This window comes from Sciurus carolinensis, chromosome 6 (genome assembly GCF_902686445.1).
Source record: "Sciurus carolinensis chromosome 6, mSciCar1.2, whole genome shotgun sequence".
Lineage (NCBI taxonomy): Eukaryota > Metazoa > Chordata > Mammalia > Rodentia > Sciuridae > Sciurus > Sciurus carolinensis.
The window spans coordinates 104,148,354-104,169,996 of NC_062218.1; the positions used below are offsets into that span (position 1 = coordinate 104,148,354).

General features: G+C 33.5%; 1 protein-coding gene across 1 annotated transcript in view; it reads right to left on the reverse strand.

Annotated features, from left to right (window-relative positions):
- Positions 1-2,293: 2,293 nt before the first annotated feature.
- The window catches only part of Lars1 (leucyl-tRNA synthetase 1), a 72,186-nt gene continuing 52,836 nt past the window's right edge, over positions 2,294-21,643 (reverse strand). The window contains exons 23-32 of the mRNA XM_047555806.1: positions 21,403-21,586; positions 20,054-20,144; positions 19,072-19,212; positions 17,832-17,972; positions 15,677-15,787; positions 13,497-13,607; positions 12,140-12,244; positions 10,484-10,579; positions 9,006-9,138; positions 2,294-5,011 (exon numbers count right to left, since the gene is read on the reverse strand). Coding sequence (XP_047411762.1) covers positions 4,806-5,011; positions 9,006-9,138; positions 10,484-10,579; positions 12,140-12,244; positions 13,497-13,607; positions 15,677-15,787; positions 17,832-17,972; positions 19,072-19,212; positions 20,054-20,144; positions 21,403-21,586 — 1,319 coding nt within the window. The 3' untranslated portion in view covers positions 2,294-4,805. The remainder of the gene's footprint in view (positions 5,012-9,005; positions 9,139-10,483; positions 10,580-12,139; positions 12,245-13,496; positions 13,608-15,676; positions 15,788-17,831; positions 17,973-19,071; positions 19,213-20,053; positions 20,145-21,402; positions 21,587-21,643) is intronic.

A 21,643-nucleotide genomic window follows, 5' to 3' on the forward strand; every position in this document is an offset into this window, starting at 1 on the left:
GAGGATCATAGAGTTCGAAGCCAGTCTCAGCAACTTAGAAAGGCTCTAAGCAACTTAGTTAGACCCTATCTCTAAATAAAATATAAAAAGGGCTGGGGTGTGGCTCAGTGGTTAAGTGCCCCTGGGTTCAATCCCCAGTACCATTAAAAAATAAAAATAAAAATAAACTCAAGAAATAAACATAATGCTATTTCCCTTACAGAATATGTTATAAGGACACAAAAAACTGCAAAATAAGTATTGAACTCTACTTAGTAGATAGATTATTGTTAGAATTGGATTGGTAATTCTGAAGTTACTAATAGGTCAAATGAGTAAATATACTGAGATTCTTGACAACCAGTTTCCACTGTGCAAAGGAGGAAAACACAAATAAGGGGAGAAGGCAATAAAGAATTCTATGGCATTAGATAAAATTATGACTTTTTAAAAATATCTAACATTTCTTAGCTGTATCCAATGGAAAGACATAAAAACAATATCTCCTTGGTAGTAATGAGCACACAAACACTTGGATTCTAATACCACTTAGATCTTAACACTTGGTTTCTTTAATACCATTCTCCATTAAAATAAAGCAGAGTTCCTTGGAGAAAAGACTGATTCCTTCTGCAACAGGAAAATACAAGATAACTTGGGAACTTCTTAAACTTTTAAGTTAAAAAGTGCTCCAAGCCTGATGGGGAGATAACAGAAGGACAGAAGAGTCAGCTGGAATGGTGCCACAACTGGTTAATTTTGGAAAATTGAATACTCAGAGAATAATGATAAAGGATTAGCACATGTATGAAAAAAAGAATACATCAGTTTGCAGTGATTTTATTTATTTATTTATTGTGTGGTGCTGGGGACTGAACTCAGGCCCTCACACAAGATAGTCAAGCATTCTACCACTGAGCTGTATCCCCAACTTCAGTCCACAGTGATTTTAAAAGAATGGTGTGGGGGTTGGCAAAAAGGAATGCTCTTTATAGAACAATACCTAATTAAGGCAGATAAGATAATTTAATCATTTATAAGAACTTACTATATTACAACCATCAGGGTAATCATATCTGACAAAGATTATCCATGAATGCTACCACTTCATATAAGTTTGCTCACAAACGGGTGTCTTCATCCATTTGTGCTGCTATAATAAACTATCTTAGATTGAGCTGGGTATAGTGGTGCACATCTGTAATCCCAGCAGCTTAGAAGGTTGAGATAGGAGGATCCCAGGTTCAAGGCCAGCCTCAGCAATTTGGCAAGGCCCTAAGCAACCTAGTGAGACCCTGTTTCAAAATTTAAAAATTTTAAAAAGGGGATGAGGATGTGGAGCAGCCCTGGGTTAATCTCCAATACCCAAGAAAACAAAATAAAATAAAACAAAATATCTTAGATTGAGTACTATCTAAACAATAGAAATTTACTTTTCACAGTTCTGAAGGCTATAAAGTTCAAGATAAAAGGGGTCAGTACATTTGATGTCTTTTAAAGGTCCATTCCTCATAGATGTTTTTCTTTTTTTCCTTTATACTGGGGATTGAATGGAGAGGAGATTTACCAGTGAGCTACATCCCCAGTCTTTTTGAGACAGGTTCTTGATAAGCAGATAAGCATCTTGCTAAGTTGCTAAGACTAGCCTCAAACTTGCAATCCTCCAGTCTCAGCCTCCCAAGTCACTGGAATTACAGGCATACAGCACCAAACCCAACTTCTAAATGATATTTTCTACGCATTCTCACATGACAGAAAGGCAAAAGAACCCCTTGTGCTTTTTTTATAAGGTCCTAATCTTACTCATGAAGGAGCAGATTTCAGAACCTAATTTTACCTCCCAAAGTCCCCACGTTTAAATGCTGATTACTGTGGGGCTCACATTTCAACATATGAATGGGGGGGAGGGAGGTACAAGCATTTAGATCCTAAAAATCTCAAAATATCATCACAGATTTATTAATTACAAAAGGGAAATTATATCAGAATATACCATTTTAACCAAGTGATCAAACTTACCATTATAAATGGGAAAAACTCACAATATATTAATGCTGGTATAATAGGAAATATTTACCTAGATAGCCCTCTTACCTAGACTTTTAACTGATTCTAACCATGAGAAAATAAGACAAATTCAGATTGAGGCATATTACTAACAATTGGCTTAATCTTTAAAAATGTCATTGTCAAGAAAGATCAAAGAAAAATTGTCCTAGTTTAAGAAAGATCAATAGACCACAAAATGTAATGCTTGATCTTTCAGTGGATCCTAAAAAGCTTAAACAAAACACAATAACTCAATAAGAAAATTTTATTATCCCAACTTTATTATGAAAGCTTATTATCTAGTATTACTGTATCATCCTAAATTTCTTGGGTATAACAATGATATTGTGATTATATAGAATGTCATAGTTCTTAGGAGATGCATGTTTTAATATACTCAAAAACTGTCATGGTGTAATTTATTCTCAAATGGCTCCAAATTTTAAAAAGTACATTCTAAATGCATTGTGGTATCCTGAATCAGATCCTTAATAGTACAGACGTTAGTGAAAAAACTAGAGAAATCTTTTTAAAAAAACAAAAAAAGTCTATATTTAGTTAACAGTAATATACCAATGTTAATTAGCTTTGACAACCAAATCAAGGTTATATAAAATGTTAATAGGGTAAACTGGGTGAAAGTTGTACAAGAACTCAGTCCTATAGATGCAACTTTCTTATAAATATAAAAACTATTCCAAACTAAAAAGTTTATCTTACAAATATGTAGCTAGACAGATAAAGCGCATGTGGCAAAATACCAACAATTCATAAATCTAGGTGAACGGTATAAGGATGTTTATTAGCCAATACTTTCAACTTTTCTGTAGATTTTAAATTTGTCAAAATAAAGTGGTAAAATAAAGTCACAGAAGGTTAAAAGTAAAAGGATAGAAAAGATATTCCACATGAACACTAGTCAAAATAAAACTGGAATTACTTTATTAGTGTTAGACAAAATAGACTTTAGGCAAAAAAAGAAAAAAAAGAAAGAAAAAATAAACTAAGAGATTAAAAACTTTCTAATTAAAAAAGCTCAATTTATCTGGACATGGTACTGCATGTCTATAATCCCAGCAACTAGAAAGGCTGAGGCAGGGGGAATCTAAAGTTCAGGGCCAGCCTCAGCAACTTAGCGAAGTCCAAAGAAACTTAGAGACCCTATCTCAAAACAAAAAAGAAAAAGAAAAGGGGTTAGGGATGTAGCTCAGTGGTTAAGCATTCCTGGGTTCAGTCCTCAACATTGAAATTAAAAAAAAGTTCAATTTATCAGAAAGATGATATGATCTAAATTTATATGCAAAGTAAAAGCTGTTGGAACTATAAGGAGTAAATAAAGTACCATGATAGATTTTAGTAAATCTCTTTAAAACAGAAAGAATAAGCAGAAAACAAAACAGTAAGGATACAATTTCCTAGATTATATCTAAATATCTCATATGCCACTGTTACTTTGTATAGAATAAACTGAGGCTCTAAGTAATTTCTAAGATCACACAGAGAATAGAAGAAATGGGAATCTAGCCTAGAATGTCTGACTTCAGAGCATGTGATCTTATCTCATTACTCCATACTGCCTGCCCCAAGCATATATTTGATAACTTGCACTAGGTGATTTCTAAGGGACATTTCAGTTCTGAACTTCTATAATTTGCTTCAATAAATCCAAAATGTAATGTTCAACTAGGCTGAGTAACCCTGAATTACAGAGCTAAATCAAGAAACTCAGTAAAATAAAATCCATATGACCTCACAATTAGGATTACAATTCATTAAAATTATCAAAATATACTTTTCCCATATCAAATTCATCAGAGACAGAAATGTTATTCTCTGTTAGTCAATGCCTTCCATTTTTTTCTCATATGAAGACTGATGAACAGATAATATTAAAAGTTTTCAGCAATAATAAAATAACTGGACATGGTGTAGGTCTATAATCCCAGTAACTCAGGAGGCTGAGGCAAAAGGAGCCCAAGTTCAAGACCAGCCTCAGCAATTTATTGAGATTCCATCTTAACATAAAAAATAAAAAGAGTTGGACATGAAGCCCAGTAGTAGAACACCCCTGGGGTTCAACCCCTAGCACCATAAAAATATAACAAAGATCTTTAAACACAATTAGACTCAAATTTAGTAAATGCAAATTCCTAGGAGAAAAAATCCTTTGTTAAAATGCCTAAATTAGTGTAGATGAAATAAACTACTTATAAAATACTGCTATTAGTTCTGAAAAACAAATTATTATTAACTGGTTAAAGTTTTTAAAAGTTTTAAAAAATACAGAACTATTTGTCTTTCATACGAAATACTCAGTAATCATAGTTAAAATATTCTCATTTGCTCTTTTATATCATGAGAATTCATCCTTAAATAGAACTGGCTATCTTATTTACTATTTTTTTCTTTTTAAATAAGAAAGATAGCTAACTCTTCAAATGGATATATTATAAAAAGCTGTGAGATATTCCTTAACCTTCATAAACAATAAAAAGTATGCCTCATAAAATAAGCATATTGACATTTTTGTGTTGAGAACCAGAAACTTCTGATAAATGGCAATAATTTGTCCAAAAAAATAACATAGGAAGGCACAACCCATTTCTCTTAGAGGCCCAAAGATGGGGGAAAATTTATTAGGTTCATGAATCAAAGATAACTTGTGATTACATACAGATTTAATGGTTAGAAATGAAATTTACTTAGGCTTAGCCTAAGGATCTAAGTGTAGTAAAGTATTCCTAGAAACCAAGGTAAAACTTCAATTTGCCATGAGTTCAATGAACCAGATAAATAATTGTATCACCAATATCTGCCTGTAGCCCATTTTCAGTGAGATGAATTTTCTTGCTCATGAGGTCCACATGGAAAATAGCATGCTCAGAAATGGGTGTCTTTTCAGTGTGCTCTCTTCCCAGGACAGGAACTCGCCGAGGCCCCAACACTGGATCATCAAATCTCATCAGTTTCACTTTGGAAAGGTCTATAGCAGAAGAGATTATTAATATGAGCATTTAATTATAGTTACTGACTCAAACTCATGAATGAAACTGGTAATTCACATTAAAACACATCCATTGTTACATCTAAACAAAAAATATTTTCATTAGATTTTTAAATAGGACCCAATCTCAGGAGCAAAGCTGAAATCTAATAAATCTTAACCCCCTTTCATCTTTTTAGTCAAAGAATCTACATAGCATATCTCCTGGAATGATAAACCTAGAGAAAGAAAAAATTGAGTGTATTTTTGAGCATTAACCTATATGACCGCTTTAATCACTTTTTATAAGTCTCAATTAGTTATTCTTCAAAATACCAAAAAGTCTAAAACCTATTTATTTCTTGCTGTGTTTCCTGGAATGCATTAAACTTGCAAGAGTGATAGCTTTCCTTGGAGTTACATTTGGAGAAATAATTACTAGTGTAAGAAATAGCATTACCCATTTCTTGCTTTGCTCAAAAGATCAAAGTGTTTGTATTAACAAGTAGATGAGACAAGGAGAGAAGGGGGAAAGCAGAAGGAAAGGGCAAAGCTTTTAGAATTTCAAACTTCAAGTTGAACTCCAATCCTACTCTGCTTGAGATTTTCTTGATATGCTCTTGTGCAAGCTGAAAATGGCTTCTGGCAATAAAAAAAAAAAGCACTTGTCCCATGAAAAATATTAAGATCCGACAATCCTGCCAACAACTGAGCCTTAAAGAAATTTACTCAAACAATCTGGAGACCTCCCAAGAATAAATGACATTATTTTATGTGATAGAAAAACACTATAAATGAATACGAACGATGATTCTGGATTTATATCTCATTCTAAGTGTAGCATGGCTAGTTATATTTAACCTCATCCGAAGAAATAGAAGTTATTTTCTGAATTACTTCTACCCCTTTCTAAAACAGACTGCTGGGTGGTCTGTGAGCTACACTCACTCATGTTGTCTTCAGAGCATGAAGCTTATATGAGAGGGATAAGAGATAAAAGGAGACATTAATGCAGCTGGCAGTGATATCAGGCATAAAAGTTATCCAGGCATTCTGTTCTCTTTAGGAAACAAAGACTGAAGAACCTTGAATTTAGAGAAGAGATCTTGGGGCTTACAGAACAATTACCAACCATAAAAGCAAACCCTGCTGGAGAGTCTCTGTAGAGACCATACAACCTATTCTCAGACATAGCATGAGTACTAAAAATTAAAATAGGAAAGGAGCAGGCACAGTCTTCAAGACAGCCATGATCTTATTTGGGAGAAGAATACAAATCATTTTTACAACGATTGCAATTCATATTGTACATCAGTGGTACCAAATATTTTGTTATAGAAGCAGCGATAAGTCTTGCTGTTAGATTTTATATAATTAGGCCTTTTACTACTGCAAATCTTAAAATCTTTCTTTCTCTCTCTCTTTCTCTCTGAACCAATCCTCCCTCTTCATTTCCAGAAATTCTAATTCAAACTATTTCAAATAAACCTTAATACTATATCAGTCTTCAAAGTGACAAAACACATTTGCTTTGATGTTTCACCATGTAGTTCATTACTGTCAACAAATTTTGGAGCATTCTTAGTGGTTTTACTCTTTTCTGATCCCAGACTTCTCTTATCATTGAAAATGTTGAAACTTAAGTCTGAGACTATACAAGATTTAAGGTACTCAGAGAAAAGATGAGAGAAATTGAAAGTTCCTAGGGATTGATAATGTGAAGTGGAGTCTTTCACCTCCAAGTTATTAGTTCATATGCGGCATGGGTTGTGGAGTGATTTAAAGTCATTATCATCAAATAGTTGCTCAATGGTCTTTGTGGAGTGAAATGATGGTTTTAGTGTAGTTGCTCCTGGACCTAGATCATAATCACCCTCAATACAATTGGCAGTAATTGGACAACTTGCTGGCTATTGCAGCAAAGAACTATGTTATTGAATTTAACTTCTTCTTCATCTCATATACTCACTATACACAGCCCCCAAAGATATCAAAGTATCCAGAGGGCTTCTGGAAAAGTATCAAGGTTAGAACTCTTCTGTAGATTCTTACAGGAACATCAATTTCAAACTCCTCCTAATATTTCTATCCATTTTCTAAAATTTATAGCAGTTACCAACACCAAACTTAAACCCTGTACCATCATACTAATCATAGTCACTATGACAAAGGAGATAAGAACTATGCCAGAGGCTCCATAAGAAGACAAAACATAGAAAACACAAGTCAATACAACTCTGAAGAACCTACTCAGTGATATACCTAAGTACATGCAATGGGGGAGGGGGATTTAACATTATATAACACAATTTCAATATAGGAATGTATCCTCTCATGTTCTACAGCTTTTTATCAATTCGATCCAGTGGGTCCATAAAAATATCTATTTTCTTTAAAAGACACTAGAATAAGGGCTGGAAATATAGCTCAGCTGGTAGAGTGCTTGCCTCATAAGCACGAGACCCTGGGTTCAATCCCCAGTACCACAAAAAAAAAAAAAAAAAAAAAAAAAAAAAAAGACTAGAATATTCTTCAAAGCTAAGGTTTCTTCCTATTATGAAATCTCCTCATGACTGAATACTTGCAATACAAAAATGGCAAGCCACAAAATGCCTTCTTATATATTCATATTTCTATAAAATTTCAAGTTCTGCTCCTTACAGCCTATACATTCTAAGGACTAAGCTACCATTCTATGGTATCTGGTTTCATAAGGAAGCATAATAAATGTCTATAACAACATGGATGACTCTTAAAAACATTTTGTTAAGTAAAATAAACTAAACACAAAAGAGTGAATATTTCTGGGTGTGGTGGTACATGCCTGTAGTCCCAATTACTCAGGAGGCCAATGTAGGAAAATTGCTTGAGCCCAGGAAGCTAGAGCCAGTCTGGGGAACATAGTGAGATTCCCATCTCTTGAAAATAGTGAGAAAATAAAATATATCTAATAAAACTAATCAAAAGATTAAAGTACAAATTTATATGATTCTATATTTGAGATACCCAGAATAGTCAAATATATAGAGGCAGAAAGTAAACAGTGGTTATCAGAGACTAGAAGGAGATAGAATAGGGAATTCAGTTTAATAGGTATAGCGTTTCAGATGAGGAAGTTGAAAAATTCTGGAAATGGATGTTAGTGATAGTTACACAATGAGAATATATTCAATGCCACTTAACTGTATACTTAAAAATGGCTAAAACGTTAAGTTTATGCTACATATATTTACTGTACTTAAAAACATGACTTTAAACAATAAAATCCCTAGCCCTAGTATATACCTGGTGATGATGCTCCACACTGAGTGAACATACAGTTGGTACTTTCCTCTCCTGGTATACTCTTTTCCCTCATCACCACATATATCATTTCCAATTTTCTCCATAAAGTCATCCTTGATCACCAGATCTGGAAATAATCTCACCTTTTTGGGGGCTGTATGTTTAATTTGTGCCATATATGAATTTACCATTTGAAGTTCTTTAAAGTCATTGTCTTAGATTTGTAAATCATTATAAAATTTTCCTTACTTCCCCAAGAATAAAGCCAGCTGGACAGGTTAGTTCAGAATATTAAAAGTGTGTGTTCTTTAATCCCAAATTACCTCTGACAGACAGAAATCAGTTGTTACAATTCTAGAGATAGATGGAATCTTGAAAAAAAAAACATCTAATCCCATGTGCTCATTTTGCTAAAATTCAGAGCTTAAGTGACAAAGTCCCTAAACTATCTAGCCACAGAGTCCAAAAAAGAATATTTCTTGATTCTGGGTTCAACACTCTTTCTACTGCATTACTAGCTATCCCTAAGCATCTCTCCCCTCTGCTTAGAACTAATCAAATCTACAAGTTACTGCGAAAAACTGAGTTTCAGGGCTGGGGATATGGCTCAGTTGGTAGAGTGCTTGCATTGCAAGCACAAGGCCCCGAGTTCAATCCCCAGCACCGCAAATACAAACAAAAAAAACTGAGTTTCAGGGAAGTCATTTACCTTTAATTCCTCGGTCCATTTTCATTAAACGCCTGATTATAGAATCACAGTTATCTCCTTGTCTGATTTCAATTTTGGTTGAGAAGTGACCATTGGATGGCTGGGGATTTACTAGGGAAATTGGCACACCAGGCTAGAAAAACAAATAGTAAGACTGTTATAGGCAATCAAACCTGAATACTGCCAAGGAAAGGGGAATCTCTAATACATTTTCAATACTCAGTGCAAGACAGACCTAATTCTGATATTCTAAAATCATGACCAAGACATACTCAAATACGAAAGAAAAATCATGCTTAAAAGCAGGCACCTAGATAAAAATGACTACAACTATAAATATCAATAGTGATGATGGACAAAAGCAATAATTACATTTTTTCTTCCATAACTACCACCATTTGTTGAGTACATCAGGTACTGTACTAAACATTTTATAGACAATAGTTCTGTATCCTGACAGGTAGTTCTTTTGAACCCTTTTTCACAAATGAGAAGCCAAGAACCAGTAAGACTGAGTAGCCCAAAGTCATACAGGTAATGAAAGAGCAAGGATTAAATACAGTTCTATGTCCTTCTACCTCTCACGAGGACTCTATTATTGTAAAAGCGAAAGACTTATATACAAAGTAGCTTAATGAAATACTTGAAAGTAGCTTGAAATAAATTCCTTTTTATCTATCTCCAAGGCCCAAAGAATTGCATTTTTGAAAACCACCACCTCTGAATGTAATGAGAGTATCATTACACAATGATAAATTGAAGAGGTTTCCTTGATTGTGATTACCCTATTCTTTCAAAACAGGCCTTTTCTGTTTGCAAGGTTTTCAATTAAACATGGTGAAAGTATTACATCTAAGACCTTTGTTTATCAAGATACCAAGGGTATTGTGTGGACTCAGTTGCAGTACACTGGAATTTGTCAAATGCTGCCAATCTGAATGGATTCTTTGATGCTAAAGAATTAGAATCTCTAAAACCTCAAGACCTCTTATTTTTACAAATGATAGCCAAAATATAAAGAAAAGGGGGGAAAAAAAGGCGATTCCAGCATAACAAGATGATGCACTGCTGTGGTCTATTCCAAAACCCAAAACACCTGGAATAATCAAACAATGATTTATCTGAAGTTTGAAAAGTTTCTTTTCACTATTTAGAAGAGTCTTCCATTTCAACTGCTACCATATTATTTTTAATAAACACCAGGTTCTAAAAATCATATTTTTACTTTTAAAACCTCAAATAATATTAGATTCCATCCATAAAGAGTAAAGTGAGGAAAAGTAACTACTGTTCCAACTGGGGAATTAGGACACCTTAACTCTAGTTCCATTTCTAACTGTGACCTAGAACAAATCATCACGTAATTTCTCTGGACTGTTCTTCATTCCGTCTTTAAAATGATGGGCTTAGATGTAATGACCTCTAAGGTCTCTTCTAGCTCTAAAATGCAATGGTTCAATAAGATTTCTTCAACTTACTTCTGTTCTAAAAACATTAAGTGGTTTTCCAGGACAACAGTCTTCTCTGACTTTATCTTCTGCTTCAGAGGCAAACTTGACTTCTATATGTTCTAGCTAAATAGAGGGGAAAAAATGGAAGTCATTAGTATTACTTAATATGATTGAAATTAATCACTACCTCATTTCATCAAGAGCACGACTAGGTTCTACACTTAACATGAAATGGGCTGTGCAATTTTATTATTTTCCATATGAACATTAAGTGAAATCTGTAATCAGTTATTTAACCCTCATCTTAGATGTCTCAGAATATTCTTATTTATATAGTCATGTTTATCTCATTTCCTATAATGAATTCTGGCATCTTTCTGGCACATAAGAGAAAAAGGAAATCAGGGTAAAAGCTTAAACTCAGACAAAAAAATTTGAAATACATATATGAACAATTAAAAGTACATATATATGAAAACAGATATTCACTGATATATAATTCCATTAACTCATTTAAAATAAAATCCTCGGGCCAGTCAAGATGGTGCACGCCTATAATCCTGCAATTCAGGAGGCTGAAGCAAGAGGACTATGAGTTCAAGGCCAGCCTGAGCAACTTAAAAAGACCCTTAGCAACTAATCAAAACACTGTCTCAAAATAAATTTTACAAAGGACTGGGGACATAGCTCAGTGGCGAAGCACCCCCAAGTTCAATTCCCAATACCAAAAAATAAAATGTTCAAAGGTTGGAGATGTAGCTCCGTGTCAAGAGCACATGCTTATTAGCATGTGTAAGTACTTAAGTTCAATCTTCAGCACCAAATAAAAACCAATAATAAAGTGAAATGTTTATTTAGAAATAACTTTCTTCCATCTCTGTATGAAACGATTTTACTGAAACTCTATATCTTTATAATTTTTTTAACTTAAATGTCTTCATTATCACTTCATTATTATAACCACTTTGAGTCCTCTAACGGTTTTCTAGAGCAAATTATTTTTCCTTCTGCCTAAGCTGTCTGAGAGAAAGCATTTTTAGAATCTACATATTTAGCTGTGATTGATAACATATCATGAACCACAGATTATAATTATTCTACTTCCGTGAATCTGAGGTTGAACTGGGGGAGAGGGAACAATTCACAGTGCTCCATAATAACAGAGACTTTAGAAGCATTTAAATACAAGGTCTCTCTCATTTTCTTAAAGACAATTTTGGCTGGATGTGGTGGTGCACACCTGTCATCCCATCAACTCGGGAGACTGAGGTAGGAGAATCTCAGATACAAAGCCAGCCTCAACAACTTAGCGAGACTCTGTCACAAAATAAAAAAATGAGAGGGGCTGAGGATGTGGCTCAGTGGTTAAGCATCCCTGGGTTCAATCCCTACTACAAAAAAAAAAAAAAAAAAAAAAAAAAATTTAGGGAGAAAATCTAGATAGTTAGTTTTTATGCATAGCATAACTGATAAATGAAATAAAATGATAGCTCATTATTTTTCTTTCTGAAACTTTTATAGTTTTTTTCATTCTCTTTCCCTTCAAATATTTTTGACTGAATATAACTGGCAAAAATACTAAATACAGAAGATGAAATTTATAAAAAGGCTTATTATAAAATTCAAAAACTGGATTATGGCTTACTACAGTTGACTAGTTACTACAATCCCTGGCCCTCTTACCTCAAGGGAATTAGTCAGGTAGACTATATTCTCCATAAGCACTGCCTGTTCATCAAATTCCAATTGCAAATCGAGAACACGAGGTCCCATCTTCTCCACATTTTCCTAACAGCCAAAATGTTTTTGAAAAATAAAATCGCATTAAAAAGGTATTGAAAAGAATTTACATCCTTCAAAGCAATCATTTTTCTCTCAGTTGATAAAATCTTTACATTTCAACAGTTACACCAAGGGCCTTGGACTCCTGGAATCAAACAAATGTATGAAAAAAAGTCCTTCAGATAATTAAAAAAAAAAATTTTTTTTTTAATTTTCTAAGATACCAACCAAAAAAGTTTTGAAGATATTCTCATAAACTTTAAAGAAAAAGTCATACTATATAATAATCAATCTTGTAATATACAAAAAAATTCTTAATTCTCTTGAACATTAAATATTTATTACATAAAATATAACCTTCATGATCCAAGTTCACAAACACAAATATAAATGTCCAGAACACATTACACTTATATGAAAGTGACCTGACATTATTCCTACCATCCAGTGCTTTAGTTTACCATTTGCTATAGATTAATACCCAAACATCAGGAATGGGTTAGTTACTGCAGGAGTGGGTCCCTAAAAAAATGATGAATTTAAGCTTGCACGTGTGAAATCCTACCCTCAAGAGAGAATGAGGAAGAGGATTGCCAAGTTTGAGGCCAGACTCAGCAACTCAGTGAGACTTGTCTCAAGATAAAAAAATATAAAGGGTTGGGAGTATAGGTTTAATCCCCAGTATTGGTGGGGGTGGGGACTAATTTGCAGGGCAAATCACCAATATTATATATAGACCATGCAAACAATTGACAGTGCTTCATCAAAATTAAATGACTTCCTAAAGAAGCCAACTTTTCACAACAAAGAACTGTCTGGCCCAAAATATCCATAAAGTCATTGCCAAGAATCCTTGGTCTAACCCCCATAACCAATGTTTACTCTGTTAATCTAAAACTATACAGATGTAGAATCTTGGTCCCAGTAATAGGATCTAGTTAAAATAGAATATTTCCTCCTCAAACTGAAGAGAAGGAATCACATGTAGGGAATAATTTAGTACAGCAATTCTAAAACAATTTTTCTTCCACAATACACATTTTCATTTCACATACTCAGCACTTCCACAGGTAAACCCAAAATGTGATAGCTCATTTCTCACAACCACTGATTGAAAAGTGCTATTTTAGCAGATTCTGGAGAGGCAGCAGAGGGGAGCACAAGAAGACAAACTGTGCCCAAAACTTTTCTCTTTCCCTCTGCTGTCCTATCTAAGCATTACCCCTGTGGTCCCAGTTGTGCAAGGTCCACAGTTTACCTTAATCATGGCAACAAACGGCATCACTTTCTTCATGTATTTCTTCAATTCTGGCAAATTACCTAGTTCATTAGCAATGACTTTGTTATCAGGCAATTTTCCACCACTGGCCTAAAAATGGAAAGGGGACAGAGGAATATGAAGAAGTCAGAGAGACACTGAATGGTGGCTCTACCAGTCTGCTAGAGAAGAGCAGTTCTTAGCATCATAGTGAAGTGAAGGCTGAACAATGGAGAAGGGAGTTTCCCGCTTTCTCTAAATTCAGAAGATATATCTTCTTAAGGGAGAAAAACAAGTGTATTGCACTGAATATTTAGTCTTTCTTACAATAACAGCATCTCTAGGATTATAACATTAGTTCCTACCTGAAAGAACCCAATATAGTCTTATATGACCTTCATTTCATTAGTCATATTAAAATGGAAAACAACTATCATAGAAGATTTATATAATATCTGTTTTGCGTGTTCTTGAATAAATTGTTATTACCAATGTGAAAAGAATTCCTAGTTATTGACATGTTCAAAATATTACCATTACTATCTACTAAAAAAAAAACACATATTATCATACATCACTAATATGCAGTTCCAAATTTGCTAACTGCATCTAAATTCACTTCTATAAACATCAATGTCTCCTTCAATAAAGTGAGAAATAAAGGAGGTGGCCCTTCCAGAGTTTTGGGCAACTTATTTTCTACTAGTTGTAAAAGCATAGCATCAAAGTCAAGGGTTGGGAATGAATCTAAATGAAAAGAAATATATAACAAGATTTCAAATAACATATTTACTTTCAATTCTAACCTTTACTAAAATTCATGGGAAAAATATATTTTCTCCACTTGTCAATGTATTTCTCTGAAACACATGAAAGAAAAAGAACACAGTGGGAAACATTCCTCTTCTTTACATCACCAAAAAGGTGCTGTAGTCAATATAACAACACTCTTGATTGCAAATTAAGGTTTTTTTTAGTTCTTTTGGATGAAAACAAAATTTTAAAAAGAAGCTGATAATGCCAAAAACTGATATTGTTTCAAAACAATACAATATCTAGTCCAAGAATACAAAATAAAAACAGAACTTCTGAAAAAACAGGTGATGCCTTTTTTTTTAAATACCTGAGACATTACATACTATATTTGATTCTTCCACTGCTTCTTTGAAATTACTGGTATGAATATATAATCCACTGATGTACAATTTCATTTTCCTACGTTTCAGAGTAGTGTGTATCCTTTACTTGCCGTAATTCAAAATCTGCAAGGCTATCTTCCATTTCTGTTACCCACAATCAAAGGTAGAAAAATCCATAAAAATAGATTCACAAAGAAAAAAAAAAATGATCTTCTTGTTCCATCAAATTTTACAAATACGAAAGCAATTTTTCTGAGTATTTCTTAATTAAGAAAAGAAGTATGGCAAAATTCCAGTAAAGATCTGGAAATTAAAGCTATGGATTTCTGTTTTATGTTATTGCTTTTCATTTTCACTGTAATCCCTATTTTGTTCTGGCTCTTCTTACAGGTACCTTAATGGTTTGTGTCTACTAATTACTGTTCTGGTAACCTGAGTAAAAAAGTAAAAATTATAAAGACACACTGTTCCCATACTTTGAATGTAAAGGAAAAAGGGATTTTTTTTTTCTTTAGGAAAATTTAGAACTAAGTATAAACATAGAGTTTTCTTTACATAGAACCATCATATTTCAAAGATACTTACCTGAGAGAACAACAGATATCTTTGAACCTTACCTTTCTACTATCAAAATGAACATTTTCTTTTAAAGTTCTGAAGAATGAAGCTTCAATTTATTTCAAATACAATAAGGTTAAGGCTTAAAACCCAACACTCAAGTCATAACAAATTCAAAAGACAAACTCTGTCCTTTTGCTTCATGATTTTAACTACATACATGGAAAAAACCCACACCTTTTGATTACATATAATAGAGCTAGTCTATTTTTATACAAGTTTCAGAAATGATGAAAAATTAGCAGCTTTTCCTTCAGCATTCATTTATGAGTTAACAAGGACAACAAAGAATGATCCCAACCTGGATGGAACTGAACAAAGCTACCTGTCACCTTTCTCCCAGACACTGCTAACAACCTAAAAACAAAAACAACATAAGCAGAACACAACGCTATTGGGGGAAAAGTCTATTAAGAGCCTCACCTCAAAGTGGTTACGCAGGACCAAAAGAGTTGTATGCTGCCAAGGTGGATAGTTCTTTGCCACATAGATGGTGCAATGTGAGGGCCTCTGAGATGGTTGTTTATCAGTCTTCTACATGATAGAAGAAAAGGAAAAAGCATTTATTGGCTTTTATGTAAATCAAAACTGAGAATACCCACTCCCCAGATATATACTACCACTGCCTTTACCATGTATAAATATACGAACTACAGAACTGTATTAGCAGTGAATATAGCACTACACATTTAAAATTTTTTGGGTGAGGGAGAGGGGTACTAGGGGTTGAACTCAGAGGCATTTTAACACTGAGCTACATTCCCAGTTCTTTTTTTATTTTTTGAGACAGGATCTCACTAAGTTGCTAAGGCTGGCCTCAAACTTGTGATCTTCCTGCCTTAGCCTCCCAAGTTGCAAAGATTACAAGCACACACCACGAAACACCTGGTGAAAGTCCTTTCATTACTGTTAAGTCTTTGACCAATAACTTAAAATGACATTACTTCATTTCTCTTTATGGCTCAATAAAACTCCATTATGTATACATACCTCATTTTCTTTTCTGTTGATGGACATCTAGGCTGGTTCAATAACTTGACTATTGTGAACTGTGCTATGATAAATATGAGTATGCTGGTTTCTCTAAAGTATGCTGACTTTAATTCTTTTGGATAAATACCAAGAAGTAATACAGCTGGATCATACAGCTATTCTATTTTTAGTTTTTTAAGGAACTCCCATACTAATTTCCATAATGGTCTTACCAATTACATTCACACCAATAGTATATGAGTTCCTTTTCCCCCACATCATCACTAGCATTCATTATTTGTAATTTTTCTTTTTTTTTTTTTTTTTTTTTTTTTTTAAGTACAGGGGACTGAACCCAGGGTGCTTAACTACTGAGCCAGTCCCATTTTTTGATTTTTATTTTGAGACAGGTTCTCACTACATTGCTTAGAGACTTGTTAATTTGCTGAGGCTGGCTTTGAACTTGTAATCCTCATACCTCAGGCTCCCTACCTACTGGGATTATAGAAATGCACCACCACATTTGGCTCATTTGCTCAATGTTGACTGGGTTGTTGTTTTAGTGTTGAGCTTTTTGAGTTCTTCACATATACTGGATATTAATCCTCTGTCAGAAGAGTGGCTGGCAAAGATTTTCTCCCATTCTACAAGCTGTCTCTTCACTCTGTTTCTTTTGCTGTATAGAAGCTTTTTAATTTGATGCCATCCCATTTACTGATTCTTGCAATGGGACAGAAGAAAGACACAAAGCCAAACCAACACAGCTCCAGTCACGTAATTCTTGACAAAGTTGTCAAAAATGTACATTGGAACTCTTCAGCAAATGGTCCTGGGGAAATTATATATCCACATGAAGAAGAATGATTTCCTATGTTCATATATGCATATATGACCAGTAAAACTCCACATCATGTACAACCATAAGAATGGAAAGTTTATGGTTAGGGTCGTAGTGCAGTGGTAGAGCCCTTGTGTGAGGCACTGGATCTTATTCTCAGCATCACATACAAATAAATAAAATAAAGGTCCATTGACAACTAACACATATACACAACACACACACACACACACACACACACGTATATATATATTTAAAAAAAAGAATGGGAAGTAAAGTCGGATGTGGTGGTGCACACCTGTAATCCCAGCAGCTCAGGAAGCTAAAGCAAGAGGAACATGAGTTCAAAGCCAACCTCAACAACTTAGCAAGGCCCTAAGCAATTCAGCAAGACCATGTCTCTAAAATAAATTTTTTTTTAATTAAAAAAAATTTTTTTTTAAATGGGAAGTTAAGTTCTATATATGTATAATTCGTCAAAATACATTCTACTGTTGGGTATAACTAAAAAGAACAAATAAAAAATTTAAAAAAGAAAAAAGAAGAATGAAACTAGATTCTTATCTCACACCCTGTACAAAAGTCAACTCAAAATGGATCAAAGACCTAAATAAAAAACCAAAAACTTTACAATTGTCAGAGGAAAAAACTGGATAAACACTTCAACATATGGGTGCAGGCAGATTTCCTGAATAAAACCGCTATAGCTCAGGAAATAAGACCAATAACTTTAAAGGAATAGTCTTATAAAAACAAAAAGAACTTCACCTTTCCTTTAGTTGGCATCATATAGTTCTTAAGTCGCAGTCTAAGGTCATGTGCTACTTCCATGAGATACTGTGAGGAACGTATCAAGGCTTCATCCACAGGACCTGCCACAGGCCATGAAGCATTCATAATTGAGTCAGGCTTTTAAAAAAAAAGAAACAAAGAAGGTTCAGTGAGATCTGACAACTGTTTTACAGTTCTTGCTTACAGTTTCATACTAAGGGTACCATCTGTAATTGTGTGCACAAAGTTCAAACCTGACTACACATAACACACTTTTACAGCCCCTGATCTAATGTTCCCTAGAATTCAAGCTGTGAAGTCTGATTCTACATTCTTAATTAGCATCCATTTGTACAAGCATATTAATACCCACACACATATGCTCACTTTCAAAGAAAATTATGTAATGCTAATGTGCTTAAATTTAACCATTATTATATAAATTATGCACACTCCCAGTTTTTATCCTATTAATACATCCAGTATTGAAACTATGGCTACTAGTATACAGATCATGAGCACATTTTTGCATTGTTCATGCACTGAAAAATAAAAAAGAGCCCAGCTAGTAAAGTTGGAAAGAAGTTATTAAAACAGCAATCTATTTATTTGCAAGCCTGGGAGAAATAATTGAATTTATCTTCAGAGTAAGAATGTTAATAAAATATCCCTGAATATGCAGTCCTACATATATCCCTGGAATTTGATATAAAATAAGAATACTTATGCTAACATATGCTTCTATTTTTGTTTATAAGCACCTCAAAACAGTTGTTTATATCTTTCTCAATGTTTTCACCTTTTTTAACAGTTGGAAGAATATTAGTTATACACAAAATCCAATGCATGCCTGAGTATATTCAAATTTATTACAACTTTTCTTAACAGATGGGAATTAGGTGATAACATATACTATCACAATTTTAAAATATATACATTGTGTGTATACAAATAAAGGCACATATATGATTTATCCATCTTGTTTAATTGTTTTAACCTGTTGTAATAATTATGATCATCATCCAGTATTATTCTTAAAATACTCACTTTCAGTTTTTTTCTCTTTTTAGGGGGATGGTACTGGGAATGGAATCCAGGGCCTTGCACATGCTAGGCAGCGTTCCATCACTGAGCTCATCCCCAGCTCTTCAGCATTTTTCTCTTAAGGAACACTGTTATCACAACAGTTAAGGCCAAAAACCAAAACCACTCATGACATTTTAAACCCATAAGGTACCTTTCCCAGAAGTGTCCAGATGTGCTCACACAAATGCGGACAGAATGGAGCCAAAAGAAGTGTTTGAACTTCAATAAACCGGAACACAAGTTCTCTGTGCATTCCTTCTATGGCCAATTCACGGTATTTATCTTTCGCAGCCTATAAAATTCAAAATTATTTATCATTTCCTTCACCTTACTTCTTTAAAACAAAATTTTTTTTATTTTTTTATTTTAGTATCTTGAATTTAATGTAATTTTTAAGCTTTAGTTCTTTTAAAATTCCATAATAAAGATTTTAATTTTTTAAAATTTGCAAGTAAATCTCTATCAGTCTTTGCCTAAAGAATATTGAAGTTTTATATTAATGCTTCTCAAGAAAATAAAAATGCTTTAAAAGGTCTTTTGTACCTGAGACATAGAAGATGAACAATTTTAACTGTACTGAGAGTGAATGCTCTGAAAAGCATATAAAAGATACTAAATGCCAAAAAGGCTATAAATACAATAAATCACTATGCTCAGCATTTACCATTATTTAACCACATATCTGAAAACCAAGTTACATAAATCCCAATGTGATGTTTTACAAAAGTGACTGAGTAAAGTTACATTTTTATCTTAAACACTTGACCTGCCAATCTTGAAGAAATACTGACACCTTGTGGAAAACCTCAGAAGATAACTGGTTTTCAAAATAACAGCAATTAATTACAAATTTGCCTTCAATATTACGATTTTAAAATGTTTTTCTGGAAAGTGTGAGCTGATTTTTATATTCAATATGATTACTGATCATGGATCAAACAGGAGTAGAATTTTTTATATTAAATGAACAAGAGAAAAAGTATCAAAGAAACACTTAAAAATCACAATTTATTACAGAATTTAAAAATTTCTTTACAAGATTTTCAGTTTGTACATTAAACATGCAATTATGTTACAACAAGGGAAAAACACATATTCACAATGACATGTTTTATACCAAAAGAATACCATACCTGAAACTCAAAAAAACCTGTTTTCAAAGCTTCTTTAAACATCATCTTTTCGTAGTTTTGATCTGTTTTTATAATTCCTGCATTCATTTCACTATTGATTGGGGGGAAAAAGTTATTGAATTTAAAGACAATAATATATATACAAATATCTATTTTACATATATATATTTACATATACATAAGTATATACTTGTATATACATATATGTGTGTATATATATACACACACATAAAGCTGCTGCATACACTAATAAGCAATAAAATGAGAACATCTAAAACATTTAAAACGGCTCAACACAAACCATCTTTGTGCTCCATAAAACTAATTATTATAGTCTCCTTATTGTTTATTCACCCTTCAGTATTGCCCTCTTTTACGTTTAGGGCTCCTGCTTATGATAACACAGTTAACAATGCTTGTTTAAAAATTCCTTGATGGAAACTCTGTTTTGAAGCCCAAACACAATATGAAAATAGCTTAATTAAGGTCATAGTCAGGTCTTAACTGACTGCACTACATTTTAAGTAACTAATACTGAATATTAGGAAAAAAAAAAATCCTTGGCTGGGGTTGTGGCTCAGAGGTAGAGTGCTTGCCTAGCATATATGAGGCACTGGGTTTAAGTCTCAGCACCACATATAAAATCAATCAATTAATAACATGAAGGCCCATCAACAACTAAAAAATAAAATTAAAAAAAAAAAATTCTCTTACCACCTCAGGCCCTTCTTAATTTGGCCTAATGTGGCACCAATCTTTTCCATTCCTATCTTTGCCCCCCACATACTATAAGTCAAATAAATATCATACCCCTTCCATGGCTTGACATGATTTCTCCTCTCCCTGAAAATCTCCTGTTTATTTTTCAAAAACACCCAGAGTTCACAAATCTCTCCTGAATTCTCTTTTTCCCTATTATTGCATTTACAATTGGTTGTCTGTCCTTCTAGACAACAAAGAATCATTTTACTCATTTTTTTAACATGCAGAAATATAGGAAAATGGTTATACAAGAACAGGTTTTGGAAACCAACAAAAAGAAGTTCATATACCAAGTCTTCAATTACTAACTTCAAGGCATTTAATGAAGTAGTTTATTTTTCTAAGCCCCAGTTTCTTTATTTATAAAGTATAGTTAATATCTTTACCATATAAGGTTGCTTTGAGTCTAAAGCCTCATAAAGATGCAAAGTAATTAACATGGCACCTAGCACAAACAAGCCTTCAATAAATAGTAGCTACTATTATCATGTAATATATTTTAGAAAAAAAAAAAGAAAACTTAATAATGCAACAGGACTAAGTTAAAAAAAAAAAAAAAAAAAAAGTGTTTGGGACCCATACATTACCTTGCAAAAACTTTATCATTGAAAGTGCTGGCAGGACCACTTCTTAGGCTATCCCAGTTGGCAACCATTTCTTTAACCCATTCCACCCAGGTATACAGACGGAGAATACCTGCATCTGCCATGGCTTCCACAAAGTTGGCATCTTCAACAGTGTCACCAGCATCAGCCAGAGCCAAACGCATTCCTGAAAGAAGGGGGAAAAAAAATCAAGTCAATGAACTGAAAATATGGTTACTAAGTA